The 22,589-nt window shown below is 39.0% G+C and overlaps 2 protein-coding genes across 3 annotated transcripts in view; one reads left to right on the forward strand and one right to left on the reverse strand.

Annotated features, from left to right (window-relative positions):
• Window positions 1-1,481, forward strand: part of MTMR7 (myotubularin related protein 7) — a 51,278-nt gene extending 49,797 nt beyond the window's left edge. Inside the window, exon 14 of the mRNA XM_049835622.1 lies at window positions 422-1,481. Within this exon, the coding sequence (XP_049691579.1) occupies window positions 422-781 (360 nt within the window). The 3' untranslated portion in view covers window positions 782-1,481. The remainder of the gene's footprint in view (window positions 1-421) is intronic.
• A 1,174-nt stretch (window positions 1,482-2,655) lies between these two features.
• On the reverse strand, window positions 2,656-22,559 carry VPS37A (VPS37A subunit of ESCRT-I). Of its 2 annotated transcripts, none has more exons than XM_049835697.1 (12): window positions 22,319-22,559; window positions 18,281-18,355; window positions 17,299-17,413; window positions 16,292-16,392; window positions 15,133-15,349; window positions 14,001-14,071; window positions 11,669-11,796; window positions 11,524-11,582; window positions 11,365-11,433; window positions 9,239-9,382; window positions 8,422-8,502; window positions 2,656-8,185 (listed from the first exon to the last, which is right to left on the reverse strand). In XM_049835697.1, exons 1-11 carry the CDS (start codon window positions 22,444-22,446, stop codon window positions 8,422-8,424), a joined length of 1,188 nt encoding a protein of 395 aa, XP_049691654.1. In that variant the 5' UTR covers window positions 22,447-22,559; the 3' UTR covers window positions 2,656-8,185. The 2 variants fall into 2 exon arrangements, with proteins under 2 accessions (XP_049691654.1, XP_049646849.1); XM_049790892.1 differs by lacking the exon at window positions 22,319-22,559 and adding an exon at window positions 21,663-21,817.
• Window positions 22,560-22,589: the final 30 nt, after the last annotated feature.

Below are 22,589 nucleotides of genomic sequence, written 5' to 3' on the forward strand. Positions count from 1 at the left end.
CAACTCCATATGCTGCGGGGTCCCCTACATGCCACATCCTTCTCTGGCATGAGGATGTTTAGCCATCATCTTTGCTCTCACATAAACTACTGCGAATCTTTTGCATTTAAGACACAACAGTGGACTTTTTTTCTTTAAGGATAAAATTTTACCTATGCTAGTGGACAAGTACTACTCCTGAAAGAATTTTATATCCTTCTGTAACTCAGAAGGATGCTGCAATTCCACATTGGTTAGTGATAAACTGTGCACTTCTCATACTCCATAAATGCCAACAGGCAGTTTTAAAGGGTGCCAGTTGGGTTGGTCTCTGAACCTAGTTTCTTTCTTTTTTTTTTTTTTTTTTAAAGGCAGAGACACGTAAAAGGATTACTGGGCCCTAAATGTGTCCATATAATATATACTGTTTCCTTTATTTCAGAGATTGGCGAATCTTCAGAAATCGCAATTAAATGATAATAAAGTCAAGAGTAAGCCACAAGACCGAAGCAAACAGTTAGGGCTTTCTACTTCCAACAACAGCTTAGCTAACACTCCCCAGGAATATAGCAACGATCTGAAATCATTCCCATCCCGGAGCCCTTCACAAGGGGATGAAGAAGATTCAGCCCTGATTTTGACACAGGACAACCTGAAAAGCTCTGATCCCGACCTCTCAGCTAACAGTGATCAGGAGTCTGGTGTGGAGGACTTAAGCTGTAGATCCCCAAGTGGGGGTGGCTGCTTGCCTAGCGAAGACAGTGGCAAGGATTCAGATGAGGCTGTGTTTCTGGCAGTCTGAAATACCTTCACAACAGCAAGGATCCAGATGAAGTTGAGTCTGTCACAGTCTGGAATCACAACTTTTCATCAGATGAAGAATGGGAGTGGTTTGTGGCCTAAAGAAATAATCCAAAGAACGGGAACTGTGCAATTGTGTAGGAAAAGATGCGAGCAGAACAAGCCATTATTAGTTTTAAGACATAATGCTAAAGAAAGGTAATATGTGCTGTTATATTTAGTTAAGCCAATGTTGTGTTTGTTTTAACTTTATCAATGCTGTACATTATTCCTTATATTGTACATTTCCGTAATTATTTATTGTACAAAAATAATAGTTCTTCTCCAAAGACATGAAATTCTAAAGTACTCTGTTAGTCATAAGGACAAGGTTGAAGATTCCTTAGTGTTAGCTTTACTGGTGAATCAGTCAAAACTTATTTTTGTAGAGCTCTTTTGCTTCAGACTTACTGTGTATATTCTTCACTTGGTTTTTTTTCCATGGGAGGTGTTAAATTTTGAATTCCAACAATTATTTTGCATATTCTTCTACTAGAATCCTTTACAGCAAAGTAAAGCTAACAAATGGACATGCTTGCTTAGGGGACAAATGAAGCTTTGATCCTGCAATAATATCCTTTAGTAAGCAGCTGCTGCTGCTGCACGTGAATGCATCCCATTGTACTCAACTCTCAACCAGTGTTGAAAGTTCAGTAGTTTCTGTGAGCAAAACTTCAAGGAATGTAACAATACTTACACAGCCTTTGTGGTAAAGCGTCCCTTTGTAATGAAAGGTACATTAGGCAGTATACTCTAGCCTCTATGTTTTGTTCTCCAGTTTGATTGTTTATACCTTACCCTTGTTCCAAACTGCCTACATACGATATAAAGGTAAAATTTTAAAGGTAATAAACCCCCAAATTCTCCAGCCTATTTTGATTCCTACTTGAAAATGTTTTATTTGAGTGGGAGTGAGGTACAAATACAGTAGAGAGAATAGGGAATCCAAAACCACTTATAAAAATCACTTACAAAAGTTATCACTCCAAATTCAGAATTAAAAGAACATTATGCCCATAAAGGAACTGTTAGAAAGAGTATTTCTTCTGAATTTTATTTCAAAATAGGCCAACCACAACCAAGGATGTTTGTTTTTTTTTTATCCTTGCACAAAATTTCCCCTTAGTATTTGCCAACCTGAACAGAGCATGGCAATGCTAACTTAAGAAAACGACTGATTCACCACAACAGAAAGTTTGATCGTCTGGTTTAAGAATTTTCATAGTTTTTAAGAGTAGGAGTAATAGCTTTCATAATCATAGGTACAGAAGTAAACCACTGAAAAATGTTTTAAATTTGGGATGTTTTGAAACTCACTAAAAAGGCTTTCATATCAGGAGATAATTCTTTCAAGTTTGGGGGTTTTTTTTTTGTTTGTTTTTTGTTTTGTTTTTTTTTTTAATTAAAGCAAGCAGTTTAGCTGCTCTTACCTGACTGGAGACAATGTGGTACTGAACTCCAGTAAAGCAAAGCGGTAGTAATGTAAGTAAGTTTACTTTGACTGCGTTTCATACTACTCCTTCAAATACAGACTTACTGGGAGAATTAAATTATATAAATATACCTCAATTTAGAAGCTTTAGATTTATTATTCAGTCTGCTTTTATGGAATGGCTTGTCATTCTGTTCTATACATTATTGAAAATGAGTAGGTAAACTTCAGTATTATTAATATCCTCTTAAGGAAGCTGCTGTCTTTGAACAAATAATTCAATTCCTAACAGCAAGATTTATCTTAATATTATACTGGAAAGGCCAGATCCTCAATTTGATAGAGCACTATAGCTCAACTGAAATAAATACAGCTATAAATTATACTCTGTTGAGAATCTAGCCTTCTGTTTTTTAATCTTTACGCATTTTTAATAAATGAAAGCCCTGATTTTAATTGCACTTTTAAAAATGTTTCATATTTTGAACATAGCCTGTAAAATTTATGGTATTAAAGTAGATTTTCAACGGGTTGTCTCAAACTAAAGAACCATGCTGCGAAGTCAGCAATGAAAACAAAACATACAAATATTCTGCCTAAAAAAGAGTTTGAAAATGGTCAATATTATTGAACATCTTTAAAATGTAAAATTGCATATGATGGTACTGTGTCCTATTAGACATGTCTAGAAATAAACGCAGAACAGCAATATATGCAAATTCAAAGCACTGTCTTCATGTTGCTTATGCAACTCCTTGTAACTAGCTTTACAACTAAAATATTAAGATATTAACATTTTATATTAAGCCTTTACTTAGCAGCCCTCTATGATGTGTCCTTCTGTCCTTGGAATTTTGCATTAGCTACTACTGTTTTCATTGTAATGTATGTATTTGTGGCATTATTAGCCTGCTGAGAAACACTTTCAAATAAACACTTAGGTCATTTAGTGTTACATTATTTCACACCAGTGAATGAAAGGAAGGTTTGCTTTCCCACTTTGTGTAATATAGCTCTTCATTTACTCAAAAGAGTCACTTTGTCACTGAGATCCAAGGGATTTTTGTATCTATCTTCCCTACTTCGACACTTGAATCCAGTAGTTTAAGCTGTGGAGGAATCTACAACTGATAACTAAGAAAACTGAGGCTCCTGCTAATTGAGTTAATTGTATGGGAGCATGTTACACCCCTGTTTTTTTATTTTTAAGTGAACGCGAAACAAAAAGGATGAGAAAAATCACCCTATGAACTATACCAATTTCTCATAGCCTTGTGGACATCCCCCCTCAGTTGCAAATCCTTGCGGACATCCCCCCTCAGTTGCAAATCCTTGCAAATTTGGCATAAGCCCACTGTAATTTGAAATAGGACACAAACTGCTGGAAAGAAAGGATTAGAAGAGCATTATAGATTTGTGTGGTGTAATTTTAGCCTCACTAGGTTCAGGCTGTTCTTTAGTATGAAAATGTGCATCTAAAGGACACTGAAGGCAATGAGATCAAACAGCTGAAGTTTTCTCTATGAAAGATCACCATCTAAACAACAGAAAGGAAACATATTCACTAGCTGCTTTTATTGGTAGCTCTACACAAGACATAGACAAAGGTGGTAAACTGGTAATGGATTCTGAAAAGCTGAGAAATAAAATTAAAAAGTCAGAGGGTACAACTCAGATACCAGGATATCATTAAAAGTAAGGAGAGATAAAGAAAAAAATAAGTAAAAGGAGGGAGGCAGGGAAGGAAAGCTCTTTGTAAAATTACCAGTAAGGCAGGGAACTACATTCTTTGAAGTTAGGGGCAAGCCAGAACACCAGTTTACAGAGGATAAAAGACGTTTGATGACACAAACTAGTAACATTTAAAACCCAGCAGCAAGGAGGTAGCCTTTGCAATGAAGATAAGCATTTTGTCACTGTTGATCAGCTAACTTGATGCTTTTATGTGGACACTGCCCTGATCTGCACACAGAGTCCTCAAGTTTATCACAAACATCATAGTCAAGGCAATGGGCTGCTTCTGCTCGTAGGCTGAAGGTTGAGTGCAGCGTTTCGGTTGGCTTACACACTGTAGTGCAGATAGGTAAACACCACAGTGACTCAAAAATCCTCCAGGGACAGGCAAGTCACTGACAATTCATTTGGAAAGGGAGGAACATGTGGTGGGGCAAGCTAAAAGCAGGTCAACTTATCACAGTGATAAGACTAGTGAAAAATCTGCAAAAGATCTAGGGCCAAGCATACAGCAAACCCCAAATTCAGAGAGGCCAGAAACATTGCCAGAGAGTGGGGTGATGAGAAGTAGATCATTAGACACTGCTTAGAACTAACTTTATTTTAGTCTCGTGCTTGTAGTGGCAGCTAGCGTAGCTGTAGGTACCTAATAATTCCTGTCTTTCAGATAGGTTAGCATGTCAAATACACTGTGAAATCTAGGAAAACTTTCTTCTATAAGCCCCAGCAGAATGTACCATTAACACCAGCTGTATACAAGATCCCCCTAAAATGAAACCTACTTGATTTCAGACTTAAATGTTAAAATTTCTCTGGTCTGCAATAGCATCAGTTACAATTGCTATATGTAGAGTTCAGTTCTGGATTGAAGTAATCACTTGACTTAGGGAAAACAAGAGGCCTAAACTCAGCTACAGAAAACATTCAGCAGTAAGATCAGGTATTAAAATTAGGAAAAACCCACACTCAATTAGCAGTTACAATACAGAATGCACCCTTACCCTCACCCCAAACTACTGCAACACCAGAGACAAGCCACCTCCTTACTCTTCTTGTACTTCTTACTCATTTATTTCACTTTTCCACTTGGCAGAACACCTCAGCATGACATAGTGCAAGGCTCTCCAGAAACAAGTCATTGTATGTAGCCTATTATTCCAGTTTGCTTCACTTGTTCACTTGACGCATTTCAAAAGATTTTAGAATATGCATCTAACAGCAGCTGCCATTCCCCTACACTTCACAGGAATTCTTTAAAGCTAGGTTTACACCTACACGCCACATTTTGGCAAAATAAGGTAAGGAATGCGCTTAACAGTGAACTAGCATGCTAGAACCAAAAAACCTAATTCTGACAGTGTGTTACCGGTGTTCTACTAAGTCTTCTGGTAAATGTATGAAGACTACCTATAAGGAACAATGTTCCCATTGGCAAACCCAGTGTAGGACTGAAAGAAAAAAAAACCCAAACCCCAAACCAGCAGCAGGTTGGCTTGTCCTTTAAAGGCCAGAAACAGACTGGCCATTCCTGCATGTGAAAGGATACCTGTAGCTAATGCAGTACATAACTGTTGAATACAGAGACTTCTTCTGTGCTTCTTTCCTAGAGGATGGGTTTGCGACTGCAGAAGGGGCTAAAAAATAGGGGGAAAAAATCCTAAGAATAGGAACAATGATATGACAGAACAGAATGGGAGAAAAGGGATGACCTTAAACTTTCATATCCCTGAACAAGAAACTACTAAGAACTTGCACTGAACAGTGATATTTTCTCCTAGACCTTCCTCCACTACCATCAGAAGGACTCTGTGGAGAAGTCCTGAATTTGTAAATTTGCTAACAAAAGTAACGTAAGAGGAAAAGCTGAAGTGTTGAGAACTTGTACTAGTTTGGGAAGCAAGTCCCCTAAAGGTGACCTGACTAGAGAGTTCAGTTACAGGAGAGCACCATAATATACCACATAACATTCAACAGGAGGAGGCAGATGAGGACAGAAGTCTGTCACTCCATGCCATTATAAAATGTGTAAAGAAGATACAAACTCAACCCAGGAAAAGCGCCAGATGTTTGCTCATCTGTTCCCTTCTCTGCTTACAAGGAAGACACAAGAAAAAATCAGCCCTGTACAGAATTGTCTGTCTAGTCTTTAAGATTGCTAGCTAGCTACTCAGAAAAAGATCCACAATGACTTGGACACTCAGCACAAAAATAGATGGGAGTTTGCCAAGAAGGTAACACCGATGACTTAAATCTAACTCTTCTCCAGAGCTGCAGAAATCACACTACTCTGAGACCCAAGTCCAGAACCACTAGGAAACCTATGTGATCTCATTTTTAATTAGGGCTTTAGTTAGCACATCAGCAGAAGTGCTATGTCCATATACAAACAGTACTATGTCAATAAAAATGTTATTTGGAAGAAGATAATCTAAAATTATTGCTTAACCATGGCACTTACAACCTGTTTATATCTTCAGGCACCTAAGTATCTTCTTTGATTTGGACCATAGTTCTGTTTTCTTGGAAAATCTCATCTCAGAATTCAGACCAGCTTTACAAAGAAAAATCCCATCAAATACCAGGGTGAATAGTTTTCTCACCCTGAAAGGCAGTAGCTGAAGACAACCACAGTGCTGTGAAGTACGACAGGGCTGAAACTAAAGCCCCATGTAAAGATTCACTAGCCTGTGGAACAGACTTCTTGCACTTACTTGATTTTCATAACTCCAGATGTACTCACTTTTCTGCAATTTAGAAGAAATACCTTATTGCATTTCCCTAGAATTTCGCAATACAGAAAAGTACTTGTTTGGACTGGCATGCTTTAGTTTGAGACTTGAATCTGCCATGTTCTGTGACCCTGTCTAGGTAACACGGAGGCAGTGTCTTGGCTAAGAGGTTTATCTCCAGACTGCTTCCTGACAAGAAAGAAGCAGGATTCCTGATACATTACTTAATCAGTGCTTTATCTTATTTATTTCTCAGAACTGTACAATTCCTTCTGTTCTTCTGGAACTTCACTGTCTCCATGAAAATCTAATGCACTGACAAGGTTAAGAAAAAGAATGTGTCTTTTTGTAAGAGCAAGAGAGAACATACATGTGTGTATTTAGGGATTATATTTTTCTCCTATAGAATACTGCAGTTGGTCCTATCCATTCTCACCAGATATACCCCCATCCTAAAAGAAGTCTGCTCACCAGAGGCAAGGGCAGAATTAAGTCTCACTTCCAAATTCCGTCACCAGCCTTAACATAAAACACTATGCAACTCCAGCCAAATTAGTTTCTTTGTTCCTTAAAATTAGGAAAAAATAACTGCTACTTCACAGTAGCAATGAACTTCAGAACTAGTTTTTGCAAAGTGCTTTTGAGTTCCTCACATGATGAACATATTCATATTGCAGAAACAGAAACTGGGAGGTGACCTGATTATTTTTCCTTTAACTAAAAACAAATATGAAAATGAAATTATTAGATGAAAAATGTGTTTAATTACAGTGGTAGGTACCAAGCCACTCCGGTAATCAAGTGCATCAGTGCTACTGAGCAACAGAGCAAATCTACACAGAGATCATTTATTCTGATTCCATTATAATTTGTTCCAACACATCCTTTGCATAATCCAAATATACTTACCCAGAACACAATACAGGCTATACTTAGTTTTGTATTATTACTTAAAAGTAAAAAACTTGTTCTTAAACATTTTGGCTTCAAGAAAGGACAGCTTGTGAATCCACTGACAATCTCAAATTAAGAACTTCTTCAGTTTCCAAAGTCCTATCACCACTTATCTCAAACTCTTCCACAGATCAAGCCAAATCTATGTTTAAAGTTCAAAATACAAAATATATGAATTATGTTTTTATAAAAATGTAAAAAGCTAGTCAAAATTACATGTTTAGGTATTTAATCTCTGAAGAATGGAGTATAGCAGCAGGAACTCAAATATCATAAGAACTATCAACAATAAATACAAGAAATTAGTGCAAAGATTGCAATAGAAGGATTCTTGACTACAGTGAGAATATAAAGAGACATTCTAATTTGTACAAAAACCATCCCAACTTTGTATACAATCTCTTCTATAAATACAACCATATAAGATGAAATGCTTATTTGCAAATAATAGTTATTAAAAAGTGTGCTTTATTGGGTTTTTCACTCTTTCTCTTGGCAGGTGTAGTTTGCAGGAAGTCTGTAAAGACAAATTTCCATAATTAGATATTTTAACTCTTCCAGAAGTTATGTTTCAAATACAACTAACAACAGATACAGTACATACTTGATTTCCACAGAAAGCATTACTAGAACACTAAGCATTGCAACAAATCCATTTGCAGTTAGCAATTTCTAAGTGTGTGACAAGGTAAACTGGGGGGGGAAAAAAAGAAAAAAACCGAGTTCACTACAAACATTAAAACAGCAGTTTACCTATAGCGGAATATGAAATTGGCTGTGCATTGCTATTGCCTGTTGAAGTTTTTCCTCTTTGGCTCGTCTACAGTGGCAGAGCTACAAAACAAGACATAGGAAGAGTGAATTCTGAAAGAAATTTTTTATAATGCATACTACAGTTTCTCTTTAATGATTTAGCTACTTTGCAGGCTCTTTAAAAAAGGAAAGCCCTGTGAACCACCTCCCTTCCAAGCTTCAGGCTGCACAACTTCCTATACTGATAACATTATTCCATCCACAACTGCTTACGAGAGAAAAGAATTGTCTCCTATGTTACAAAATGCATTTATTAGGCATCTTTAAAGAAAGGTATACTACCTGGTAAGTTGCTCTTGTCACAGCATGAGCAAGAACAGTGGTTTTTGAATCTCAGTTATTTATTTGGTGATAGCCATCAACAGAATAATTAGTTTAAGAAGTTTAATAAATTAAACATTAAGGTTGCTTAATATAACATGTCATTCTACGTTGGCTTCCCAAATTTAAGATTGTCCATGTGGCTATCTTCCCTATATCTATACAGCATATAGAAGAAAGTGACACAAAAATATCCACAACACCACATGACTAGGGTCTAATGCAGGTGACTTTTGCACTCTCACCTTAAAAATATGTGCCTTCAGAATGCAGATTATATTCTAAATAGACTGAAGCCACTTAGGGATATATTTTGCTTCTGTTGGAGCTTCCTAAGCTTTGTTCTGTATCACAGCACTGCTCAAACTCTAAGTCTTAAATTTATTCACTATGTGTTGTATATCTCTCAGATTAAAATGATTTTTATATTACATACCGTTCTCTTTTCCATGAAACTACTAAGAAAGTCATCTATTTCTGTTTTGCCTTCCAAGAAGTCTTCTGCAATAGTGTCAGATTCCTCCTCAGCTTCATGCGCAGCTACTTTAAGTCTGGCTTGCAGAGCACTTGGACTGCAACTCTAAGAAAATAGAAACTCCTATGTAACGTTAAACGGTCCATCAAAACCTACATTTCCAAGAAAGATAAATGACTATATAAATGTGGAATATGCGAATAGAGCATTATTATTACATAAAAGCCTAAGTGACCAGATGAAGCTTCATCTCCAAGAAACAGCACAGCTTGTTAAACCAGAAAGGATTCTATGTGAGAAAAGCATTGCCAGTACAGATCTTGATTCACAACCCTTCTCACAAATGTATAAAGCTTTTGAACTTTCACTCTACACTGTAGAAAGCGTCCAATTTGGAAATCTGACAGGTTCTTGAGTGCATGATTTCCAAGTAGAACTAGCTTTCCAAGTGTCTTCAGTAAATCGTATCTACTTTTGAAACTCAGTAGTGAGCCTGGGAAGTATAAAAAGGTAAAAAAAACACTTACTGTTCAGCATTTAAATACCCCTGAAATGACTGTGGAGAGAAAGACAGGAAAGGAAAAAGCACCTACTCAAGAAGTAGATGGGCTGCTAATCTAAACCACTATACTCATTCTTCTGCTCTTATAAACTTCAAACCTTATTTCTGTTTATTGCATATAATTTCATTATTTTTCCTCTAATATGTTTGGGCAGTTAATCAGAACACGATTCACATCTTCAGTAGGAGTCTGTACAGAGCCAGAACTGCAAAATTAAGATATTTATAGATTTTAGATGCTCGGACTACCCCTCATCTACCCCATGAAAAATATTTTACTTATGTACTGTAAAAATGTGATGTAATCATACATTTCCTGTTAAATTAATTTTGTGAAAAATAAGGAGAGTTTGCTCTAATAAAAGATGACTAAAATTCAGCCACAGTACTGGACTTGTCTGGAACTTTGAAGGAGAGATAACAGGAGATACCCAGTATTGCACAGTGAACATCAATACATGAAGATACAGCATATGTGGAAAACAGCACAAAAATCCAGCTGCAACTCCCCAACTCTCAGCCTCCTAACCATTATTAAATCAAATCAGCAAATCTAACTTAGAAAAAAGAAAAGGTAATATAGCAGTAGGGTATTATGTCCTGTTCTTAAGTGGCTTCTTACAGAAATATAAAATTTCTCAATGCCAACTATCTCCGCCCACTTCAAAGCCAACTTACATCACACAGAAAGGAAGCATTAGGAGTCAGTCTATTCTGCTTTTCAAGTAAGGAAACATTTAATTCATTTAGATCACCTATGAAAACAATCAGTTTGCTGTCACATAACTTTTGCTTGTTATTTTGTACTTTGTTATTTTTTGGGCATTTTGAAATTCAGGTACTATGCATGCTATTCTAATAGACTGTTGTATTCTCAGGTGACAAGTCTTGCAAATAATGAAGATTTCAGTACAGAAATTGGCTTATGAGAAGTTACATCTTCTAATGCATATACTGGTAATTAGACTAAAAAAATTACTCTCCTTCCACAAACTGCTTTCTGAAGTAATGACTTTACCCTATTGGCACTTTAAAATGTGCAGTTTGACAGCACATATAACATGTTGCCCAAAAGAAGCATACCCAGTAAATCACAGAATGTAAGTTCCTAAAGCAATGGTTTTAATCATTTTCATCTGGTTTTACAAGCTTATTTTGTTAAATGGCTACCGTTAATTAAACAAACCTTCTTTAAAAATCATTCTGTTCTTAAAACTGGTTTGACCCAGGATTGTGCTTAAGAACAGCTCCAAATGCTCATCATGCTCCTTTCTTCCAACTTTGCTTCTATTGTAGTGTTAAAAAAACCCCAAACCAACCCCAAAAAACACTAGTGCAATCGTAACACTGGTTCGCTTTCAAACCGTTTGGTGCTTCATCTCATTTTATTTCACACTTGATGTGAATCCATTTCATATAAAATTAGAGTTTAACCAGAAGATTATTCTTTATGGATAAAGATACAAATAAAAACTTCAGTTTTACTGAAGTATTCTTAAAGGATAACATGACATAGAGATTATACCTCACTAAGTTCATGCTGTCTTTGCATCTTTTTTTCAAAGGCTGCTTTCATCTGTGTGAGCTGCTCATACTGGAAGGAAGAAGAAAAAGAATGTTTTCCCCCTGATAAAAGCAGAATATTACAACTACTATTTCTGAAAAAGGTTTATTGTTCACTTACTTTATCCAATACCGTCTGTCTTTTTGCCTCGAGACTAGGCTCCAGCAACAAGTTTTTTTCTGCAAAACAAAGTCACTATTACTACTTTTTTAAAGGATTCAGTTCGCAGAACACAGCCACGGATGCTTATGTTTTGACATCTTACTTGCCAGCTCTTCAATGCTTTTCACTAACTCATCTCTATCAGTAAGGACTTGCTTCAGCTGTGGCAGAGTCACAAACTGTTCCAGTAACACTTCCTCTTGCTCGTTCATACTGGTCAGCTGCGATATACTATATTCAAAAAGAAAGAAAGCAGATTTAAAGCTAACAGCAAACATTATGTGTAGAGTTACTCATTTCTGCCAGAAGTCAAAAGTTGGAGGCATTTATTGGGACTTTAAAGATACATGACACTTGACCACAACTTATTTTTTTCCCTTTCTCCTGGATTGTGGGCTCTACTATCTGCAGCAGTGAGCTTAAAAAGCAGCGAGTTAAAAAATATCTCTCATTCCAAGCCTTACTTCCTATAAAGTGTTTTTTAATCCTACTGTAGTGGGTTGACCTTGGCCAGCTACCATATTCCCCCCAGCTCCTCTCTCAGTCCCCTTCCTCAGCAGAATATGGGGGAAAAGCTTGTGGGTTGAGATAAAGACACTTACCAATTACAATCACAGGCAAAACACACTCAACTTGGGAAAAATTAATTTATTGTCAATTATAATAAGAGTTGGATGGTGAGACAGACAAAACCTAAAACACCTCACCCCCTCTCTCCCCAGGCTCAACTTCACTCCTTCATTCCCAACTCCTCTACCCCCCCCCCCTGCCCCAAGCAGTGCGGAGAGAGGGGGAACTGCAGATGTTGCAGTCTGTAACAGTTTGTCTCTGCTGCTCCTTCCTCCTCACACTTTTTCCCTGCTCCAGCATGGGTCCCTCTCCACACACTGCAGTTCCTGGCAGGAAAGACTGCTCTAGTGTGGGCTCTCCATGGCTGCAGTTTCCTTCAGGGTATATCTGCCAGCTCCAGTGTGGGGTTCTGCATGCATTGTAGTGTGGGTATCTGCTCCAGCATAGTCATCTCCACTGGCTACAGGGAAGTACCTGTCCTACTGTGGTCTCTTCCAAAACTTCCACGGGCTGCAGATGACTATCTGCCCCGGCGCTTGTAGCACCTCCCCCCACTTCTTCTCTGACCTTGGTGTTCGCAGGATTCTCACACTTTTGCACCCCTCCCCTCAACCCTCACTGCTTCTGCAGCGTTTGCTCTTTTTAAAATGCGTTTTCACAGAGGCACCACCTGCTTCACTGAGTGACTCAGCTGTCCTGTACTGGGTTTGCTGCCAAGCTGACTGTGCCTGGCATGGGGGCAGTGCCGGCCCTTTCTCACAAAGGCCACCCATGCAGCCCCCCAGCTACCAAAACCTTGCCACCTACACTCAATAGAGCTACTCAGAACAGCGGCAATACCATTTGTGATTTAACTCAACTACCACCAGAAGAATCATGGAATTTTAATCTAGTCTTTTTGGAAGGGCCAAACTTGATTAGAATGTTTTGTTTAAACAAACAAAACACAATTTCTGCTACATAATAAGGATGCTGCTAGAACTTACAGCTGATTTAGCTAAATCAAACAGGCTCTTAGAAAGGTGTCAAGGGAAACACCCCTGCCCCCCCGCCCAGAAGTCCTTCTTGCCAAAGGACTCTTTCTTTCTGAAAGGACAGAGTTTTCAATCACTAAACTATGACACCACCATAAAGAGGTGAGATCAGAAAGAAACCAATCTCCTAAAACCTTTTCAGAACTAATAGCTAATTTGTAATCTATTCAATCCCAACTGATCTAGGAGGCTGTCTCATTAGATCTGAGCAAATTGTGAGGAACAATAACTAATACTTTTTTTTTAATTGTGACAAGATATGATTTTGATGAAAATATTTATGTAATATGTGTACACATTTACATGTGGAAGCACTGGGACAGCTAGTACATTTACCACCTGGATTTATCTAACCCAACCCCCCTACACATGCTGAACTGCTCACAACGTAGTCTATTGTTTACCCTGTGCTACAGTCCTTTCGAATTTAAGAGAATGTAATTCGTGAACCAGTCTCAAGTCTGCTTCCCTGTCCACTTTCCTCCTTCAAAGTTACACTTATTATATTAGTAGAAATTAATTCCCTGGCAAAGCCCCAAAAGGCAGCAGAACACTAGTAGTTAGGAAAAGTAAAAATAAATGTTCTTTTTCCTGCTGTTGAATCCTAAAATATTGTTCCTGCTGAGAAAACCCTAAACAAGCAGCACATTTGAATGCAAGGCTGGCTTACTTTCTGACTGTACAATTTTGGTAAGCGGTAGTTCTCCTATTTATAATTTCCACAAAGACGTTTCAGTGATATATACAGACTTTTGACAAAAAACAGATAGAGACCAGCAGTAATTGCCTTTTAATGACTATGGAAAGTTTTGCTACCTTCTGAAAATTTACCTGAGTTCTGAGAGTTCTGGAAAAGTATCAGGAACATCAGGCATCTTGTAAGTAAATCCATTCTGGCCAACCTAAACAGAAGTTTGGAAATGCTTAGCAGATTTTTTGAAGAGCAATTTCTTGATATTTAATCTGATTAATCCAAAACTGGAGATGAGTATTTGCCAGCAACAAGAAAAGTAGGAAAAGCAGTAAGAAGCAGTAGGACTAGTCTCCCAACAGAAGATGTCTCAACTCAGCCATGGCAACGAAATATTTGGGGATGTTTGGGGTGGCATGTCATAAAACATGAGTCAATTTTGGAGGAAAATAATTCTGTCTTGCCATGTCCTCCATTTGACAACAGTTGGATGACCCAGAAAACACACAGGAAGAGTATGACTCAGGGAAGTGAGAGCAGAGAAAGAGACTGACATTTGATCTTTTTCATGTGGTTTTTAAAGCTATATCTCTTAGGAAAAAAGTCTTTGACAAGGAAAAAAAAGAGTCTGTCTTCATAGAATGTAGAAATTTTAAATTCTACAAAGCTGGAAAAGTGTCTTCCAAAGTTAAGAAAGCTTTTGTTTCTAAAGACAAGATTTGATTAAAGACTAAACATTTAGATATAAAGTTTTTGGAGGACATTAAAAAAAATCCTTCCAGAGTCCATCAGTGAGAGGGAGTTTGTGAGTACAGACATACAAGATCTGTGAAGAGAAGCTATTTTAAGCATGAAAACAAGAAGTAAATACTCTACACATAAAGGCTTGAGACTGCACGTTGTTCTCACCTGATAGGTTCTGGGCAGGAAATCCCATATAGAGAAAAGGATCTCATTTTCTATGGCTGGAGAAACAGTCACAGCTGCACTATAGGGGAGTGCAGCTCCAAAAAATGTGTATTCAAAGATATTTAGCATAACACTAGTTTCTCTGAAACTCAGAAAGACAAACTTGTTGCTCTGACTTCAAGTTTGTTCTAAAATCTTTTCATCAAAGCCAGAATGACAGTTTCATTTCCCTAGCTCCAGCAAAACAATGAAGTGCAGTCACTCAGACTGTTCCCTTGAGTTTTGCGTCAATGCCCAGTGTGCCCCTGAGGGAACTTATACCCAGTGTCTGATAGCTTAAGCAGCAAAACTCAGTGCACAGACCTGAAGCACTGCTTCTGCTGTCGGAACAGGTAGTGGCAGATCAGCAATAAAGCCGTAAGAGGGAGCAGCAGGCTTGTCTGTAGTGTAGCTTGAAGAAACTGATTCAGCAACAGGCACGGCTGCCATTGTTCTATTTGTTTCTTGAGGTGGGTATGGAGGAAGAAATGGAAACCCCTGAGGAGCATAAGGAGGCATTCCAGCTGGTTTGTTGAAAAGGCTAAAAACAAACAAACAAAAAAACACAACCATGAGCAACCAACTGCTTACAGCACATTTCTTATCATTTGAATTATAATTACTAGACCACATAGAAGACATAAGATTGAATTTTTAAATGACCATAAACTTTGCATTTTCTGTTCTCAGTTACTTCCAACATAGTAAGTCTACTTTATGTCTTATACTGCAACATAATATACAACTCCATTAAATCATATTCTTGTAGAGCAGCCAAATACACACTTACACTCTTAATTATAACTACTTCTCAAAAATTTATGAGTGTAAATTTAAATTGTTTCCATTGAGAAGTCCTGGGAAATGCATCTGTGTCGTACGTTAGACCTTATTTGCAGTATAGCATTTAACAGCCTGAGCAACACACCCGTAATTACTTCTAAATAACATGAATTTTTTTAAAATCCACAACTGCGGCTGCATCTAAACTCAGTATCATTGTCAGCCACGAGAACCATACTTGCACTGATAAAGCTGTAATGTCTCAGACACTTTTGCATATTTAATACAATTATTTAAATTGCACAATTTCTGCTGCACAGCTGTGCAACAGAAGCTGCCTGTAAACCTGGAAGATTATGAACAGAATATGAAGAAACACAACTGCTCAGATCATGATCTACAGCAAATTCAAGATTTCATCTGGTAATGTAAACATTTATTCTTTTTCAAGAAAACAGAAGCACATAAAGTTACATCAGCATGTTGATACAGTAACTCCAATGAAATCTAGTGTTTCTTCTCAATACAATCATGCCATTAAGTCTGCACATGAAATTGCGCAAGGGCAGGGAATATATGCCTCCCAATACATCCACTACATTATTCCCATTCCTGCCCTTCTAATATTTGGTTTCATCTTTTTTTTTTTTAATGTAAGTTAATACACATGGTTCCATTCACCATGTTCATAGATACTTACTATGGAAATGATGTTGAGCTAGAAGCCAGAACTGGAGGATTCTTCCAAAACTCGTCCAGTAAACTTTGAATAATTTTTCCAAGATCCGAGTGCATTGTAAACTGGTAATACCAAAAAACCAAAACCCAATGCAGAAGAAAAATTATGCTTGGATTCCAACAGTTCCAAAATGTGCTGAACTTGACTGTTTATTATATCCCCACGGCAGTGCCAGGAGCCATTTCAGAGACATATCAGCTAATGTAAACTGTGTGTATGTAAGCTCCAAATAAAGTGATAAAGCCACCCAGAACCGAATAGAAACTATAAGTCTTTTGTATATTTCATTATCAAGGGAGAATTAATCAAATACAACATTTCTGATGAACAACCAAAAAAACCCACCTTAGTTACCAAGTCACATTTGGGAAAACAGAGAAAGAGGAAATCAAGATTTGAGACAAAAAGCATTAATTGCATTCTGAAAAAGTAATAACCTCCCTCCTACCCCACCAAAAAATACCACATCCTTGTTGGCAGAGAAGGGCGGGGGGGGGGGGGGGGGAGGAAAAAAAAAAGGACAACAACAAAAAAAGAACAGCATATTAAAATCCTAAATATTAGGGATAAAACCTTGACATCTTTCTATTAGGATTAGGGTAGAAAGACCTACGTTGCAAAAGAGTCTTAAAGCATCCTTCTCCCTTATTTGGAATACACAGCAGAGAAACAAGAACTGTGCTATTGGTACTAACAAGAAAAGTAATAGGAACTTTCTAAGCCATCATAACTTAAAATAATTTCAGATATATGCAATACTCAACTCAGTAATGGTAGCATTAAAAGAATAAATAGTAGTATACTGAACACTACTGAATTTTTGTTTTCGGACCCCTCAAAATACAGTTTGAGAGGGACTAGGATCTGTACTAGTCTTTTTTACCAGAAGTATTAGCAATAATCTAGTGTGATATGTATTAAAATTGCTATTAACAGTAGATATATGTGAAGCTACAAAATATGCATACATTACTTATTAATGGGCCGGTCACATATACTCCCTGCTTGTCCATTAAATGGTGTCTCACAGGTGGGAAAACACTGATGACTGGTTTTTCCTGAGGAAACTGAGGTGGAAGCAAGCTGCAAATACAAGAATAATCATTACTATAGCTACGACCCATGATAAAGTTTGCATAAGAAGTCTTCTTATGCAAAGAAAAAATACTATTAATTACATAAACTTACTTTTCTACAAGAAGAGTTATGGAGAAATACAGAATGAATGAAGCACACAAAAGGATTATTCAGTTACAAAATTGGAAGTCAGACAGATTAGAATATCAGACTTCCACGGAACTGAAGGGAGCATTTAGTGGGCAAAATTGTAGTGTAACAACGAAGCAATTATGTCCAAGGACAAAGAAAAAGCTGTAGCGTAACGAGAGTATCTTCTAATATAAGTGTTATTACTACAAAGATAATGCAGTGTAACCTGCAAGAGTATCAGGCAAGTTTATCAGGCTAAAGTAATAAAAAACGTGTGAATAGAATACCATCAATATTTGCCAGAGCAAAAGCACCCCCCAAAGTAAATTCACAGGAAATGTTACACTAAATCACTTAAGTTATCCAGAAGCTTCACTAGGGTAAGAGTTACAAGTTACAGCAGATTAGTAAATTACTAATTAAGTTTATTTGCAGTTGTAGGGGATTCAAAGTCATCAGAAACCCTCAAGTGTTTTCTCCTACTTACCTTCAACTAAAAACGTGGAGATATCTTAGGAGCTGAGCACAGCAAAATATAGTTTTGCTTTCAGCTGAGCATCTGTATCTTGTACAGAACTAGTTTCACTCATGGCACTAAAACTACTAATGCAAATCCAGGCTATAGTTCCTGAAATTAGTTATGAGATGGGAGCCATTTATGTTCTATTACTACTTTTTTTTTTTTTGAGAAAAAAAAAATTAATTTTCAAGATGTGCATAGAGGTATCTCACTCTACTTACATGTTAATATTAATTGTCAAGTTGTTTACAGTGAATGGCAGCCGATATTCCACATCTTTCTGAATTTCTGCAATGCTGTCAAAGAAGAAATTGTTAGCATCCAATTCATGGTCAATATAACAGCCTGAAGTCTGAAAAAAAAGGCATGACCTCAGGCTTTTCTATTTAGTTTAGATCTGAAATGTCTTGTAAGAATAAAATTGAAAATGCTGGAATAAGTTAATATGCTCCAGCATACTACATTGAATATTAAGATTAAAGCAAAAAATAGTAGATTCAGCTTTTAAAACTCATACATGATCACAAGCAATGGAAATACAGTAGGAGAAATTGTGCTACCCACTGACATGACAACAATCTCAGCTTATTTTTCTCCACTTACTGGCTTAATTTAAGACATCACATCAGTGATTTATTTTTTTTTATATACTGAACTTTATCTGATAAAACATTTACTTTGCCAAGGCATCACACTTGGTTCACAACTAAGTATTACTCTGCAACACTGCCTACAGATCAATATTTAGAACATACATTACACTAGACCTTCTTCCTTGATAGATTAGCTTACTATTTAATAGTAGTTTTTTCCACATGGAGCAAGTTCTATGCACTTGCACAGGTATTTTCAAGAATTATCTGGAGAAGAGCTACTTGCAAGAATATAAAGCTCTGTAGTCCAGTGACACTCAAGACAGACCCCCCTGAAAGCACCGGCTGAAGAAACATGCACCTTATGAAATCTGGTAAGACCAAATCCAAATTTGCTTCTCCTCTAACAGATAAGTTACTGAGAAAAATCTTTAAAACAGCTGCAGTAATAGGAAGTTGATTTCAATACTCAAAGCACTCTACAATTTGAATGTACTGCAAGGCTGTCTTGAAAGATGGCATCCCAAAGAATGCGGAAGAGGAGGAGGAGTAGAAGACTTGGCTCAGAAGCAGAATTTCTGGATAATACGAACATGCATAAGCTGGGACTCGGAAAGAAAGGAGGGCAGAAAAATAACTTCATCTTATAATGCCTCAATCAAAACAAACTTAAAAAGCAGACTGATTCTTCTTCCATGTATTTTTGCTGCCTGCACCTGGTTAATAATACTCTTCTCCCTTATCTCTCTAAGGTTCCCTTATAAAGGGAGGGAACATGGCTCCAAGTGGGAATAATGGCAGCTGCGTGTTCCCAGAAAGCCTCTTTGCACCCAACTTCAGAAATGCCCTTCCATCCACTGCCAGGTACACTCCATACAAAAAAACCCAAACACATTACCTGCAAATGTACGTTAAGTGTACTGCTAGGAGTGTTTCATATCCCTCCAAAACATTATTTGCACACAGAATTTAAAATGCCAGTTTTCAGAGCTTCGGGAATAAATGGAGTAAGACACAACCTAGCTATGCACCTTGCTTTCCACAGCCCAGCTTTATTCCTTTCACAGACAACTCAGTATCTGCTCTTTCCCTGTGAAATCACATGCTGTTTGAAGAAATTATCAGGCATCTTCAGCACAGGAGAATTCAAATCAGAGTTTAGGGCTCTACTGTGATACACCACACACCAAAATCACCACCTCCTCATTCTTAACTGCAGGATTCTCCCTAGAATCTGTCACACATGTTCCTGCCCTGTAATCATGTCACGCATTTTAATAGCCTGCTACAAAATCCTTTTGAGAAGGGTATATAATTATGGTCCACTCATGTGCACAACCTCTAGGAACTGGGGAGGAAGAGGAGAACAGGGAGAGAGAAACGAGAAATCCAGAATCTCATTGAGCTGTTCAAACTGTTACAAGCTCCTTTAAGCAAAACCTTGAACTGATAAACTTGGCTGTCCCTTCCCCAAATGGGAATGTCTACACTGGAAAAATGACACATTCTTAACTTTGGCTAGAACAACAGCAAATGTAAGAAAACTGTTTTTTAAACACAAAAACTTGATTTCAAGCTCCTAAACTGTGAGGGATCCTGAAAAGGAAGAGTAGCTACGTTAATGAAATTAAGATCACGTATACCTGGGCTTTTACAGCCTAAGAACACAAACCAAACTTACCTAACTTAGGTAACTACACCACACCAAGAATTTTATTTTGAGCATTTCAGTGAGAAGCAGCTGGGATACACATAAATGAATGCCAAAATATACTTATCAGACAAAACAAACACTAAAATGACATTTATTTAATCATTGCTTAGGAAACAATGCTGTTGCAATGCTAAGTGTGTATTCCTATCCTATAGATCTGTGCTGCTATGGAGTCCATAAGAAAGCCCATCAGTCCCACCCAAAAACACTTTGCACTTTTGAAAACTTGCACAAGTACACACACCTGCAAGCACTGAATCTGAGGCACTGTTACTCAGATTGATTCAGTAATAAATATCTCTTAGGAAAACTGTACACTTTGCCACAATTTACTCCTTCCTTGCCTAATTTTGGGGTTTTTGGGTGGTTTTTTTTTACACCTATTGTCACGAGGGGTCAGGTAGGCTAGTTTACGTGGCTGTAAAGTTACATATGAGCAGCTGCCGTCTCCCTACCCCTCATCTCCATTCCTGGCTGCAGGGTCCATTCCCTCTCTGCCTATGCTTGAACTGGTGCCTGCACAAACAGGTAGTAAACCAGTCCAGCAAGCTGACTTTGAGAAAAAGTGATCACCTGTTTTGAGGACTTAACTTGGGGTGAGCTCATCTCCCTGGTAGAGAAAAAAAGTATAGTAATAAAAGGCTAAGTAAGGCCAGTCCAACAAAAACTTCCACTTAGGTAAGCTGCTGCGTACCCACAGACACAGCTCCTTAGAAAAGTGAACTGCCTTTCAAAAATATTTGTGAAATTGGCTTTGAACAGGTTTAAGTTTAAGCAAGCAACAATACTTAGCAATACTGTCATACTTAAGTTTCCTGTGTGGCAATTCAAAATAGTAGGATAGTGATCTGCAATTATTAAACTTGGAAATGCAGTAAGTATCTCTTCCACTCCTAGTCTCAGCCTGACATAACAGAAAACATTCTCCTTCCTTCTTCTGGATTGTTTTGGAGGCATCTACTGTTCGACTTCAACAGACATCCTAGGAAGCATGACGAATGCTTACGCGTTCACTGAACATATAACTTGAAATACATGGAGTGCGGATCTCCTTTTAGAAGATGAACACTTTTAAAAGACTAAAATGTAGGCAAAACTGATCATAGCGACAAGCTGAAGTGTGTCAGGATAAAGGAAGGTGTTCTGCTGTAAAAAGTGTGGCTGTTGAACAAGGGAAAAAACACCTGCCTCTCCTGAGCATCTAAATAAAACCAGTTACTAAGGAACAGTCGGTTATTAGCAAGCTAGCACTGTACATCAGAAAAATAGTTTGTAGAGAGAGTCGAGCTGCTATACCACTGCCGATGCGAGCACCGCGACGCATAGCTCCTTTATGTTTTACCCTGAACTTTTAAAGAACTACCTACGCCCCTACACCCAGTTTCCAGAAAGAGCGCTGTATTCCAACTCAGGCAATCCGTACCTCTTTGCAGACTTAAAAAAAAAAAAAAAAACATTAAATAATTTAGCCGTCTTTCCGGTCAAGCGACCGGGGTTAAGTGGACACCACGATCTGCGCCCGACCCCCCGGCCGAGCCACACCGACATCCCCCCCCCCCCCCAGCCAGCGGGGACGGCAAACCACGCTTTCGGTTTCCCACTGCTTTCCGTTTCCCGGGTTTCTCCCCGACGTGGGCCCGCGGTACGCCGCTCCCCCGGCCGACCCCGAGACACCGCGGGGTTTGCCCGGCCCGGGCGGCGGCGGCGGCTCGGCTTCCTGTTTACCCGCCCCGCCGGCGGCGCGCACGGCCGAGGGCCGGCGGGACCCAGCCGGGCCTCACCGGGAGGGGACGGGGCGAAACCACGTCCCTGGGTGTGCGTGAGGCGGGCGGGGACGCGGCACCCTCCTGAGGCGCGGTCTCACGCGGGCCCCGAGCGGCGCCGGGTCGGGCGACACAGGCCGCCGCCGCCCCCCCCCCCCCCGCCTCCCCCGGCCGGCCGCGGCCACTCACGAGGCATGGGCGCCGCGCAGGGACTCGATCTGCCGCTGCTTCTGCTGCTGGAGGCTGGTGAGGGCGGGCAGCGGCGCGGCGGGCGAGGAGGACCCGCCGCCCTTGGCGAGGGGGAACAGCCAGTTCATCCTCCCCGCGGCAGCCCCCGGGCGGGCGCGGGGGCACCGGCGGCACCGCAGCCCGGCCTCCCTGCCTCGCGCATGCGCGCGGCGGCCGGCGGCGGCAGCACCGCCGCCCCGGAGCCCACCGGCGGCGCCACGCCCTCCGCGGC

The sequence above is a fragment of the Accipiter gentilis genome, chromosome 3 (genome assembly GCF_929443795.1).
Source record: "Accipiter gentilis chromosome 3, bAccGen1.1, whole genome shotgun sequence".
NCBI lineage: Eukaryota > Metazoa > Chordata > Aves > Accipitriformes > Accipitridae > Astur > Astur gentilis.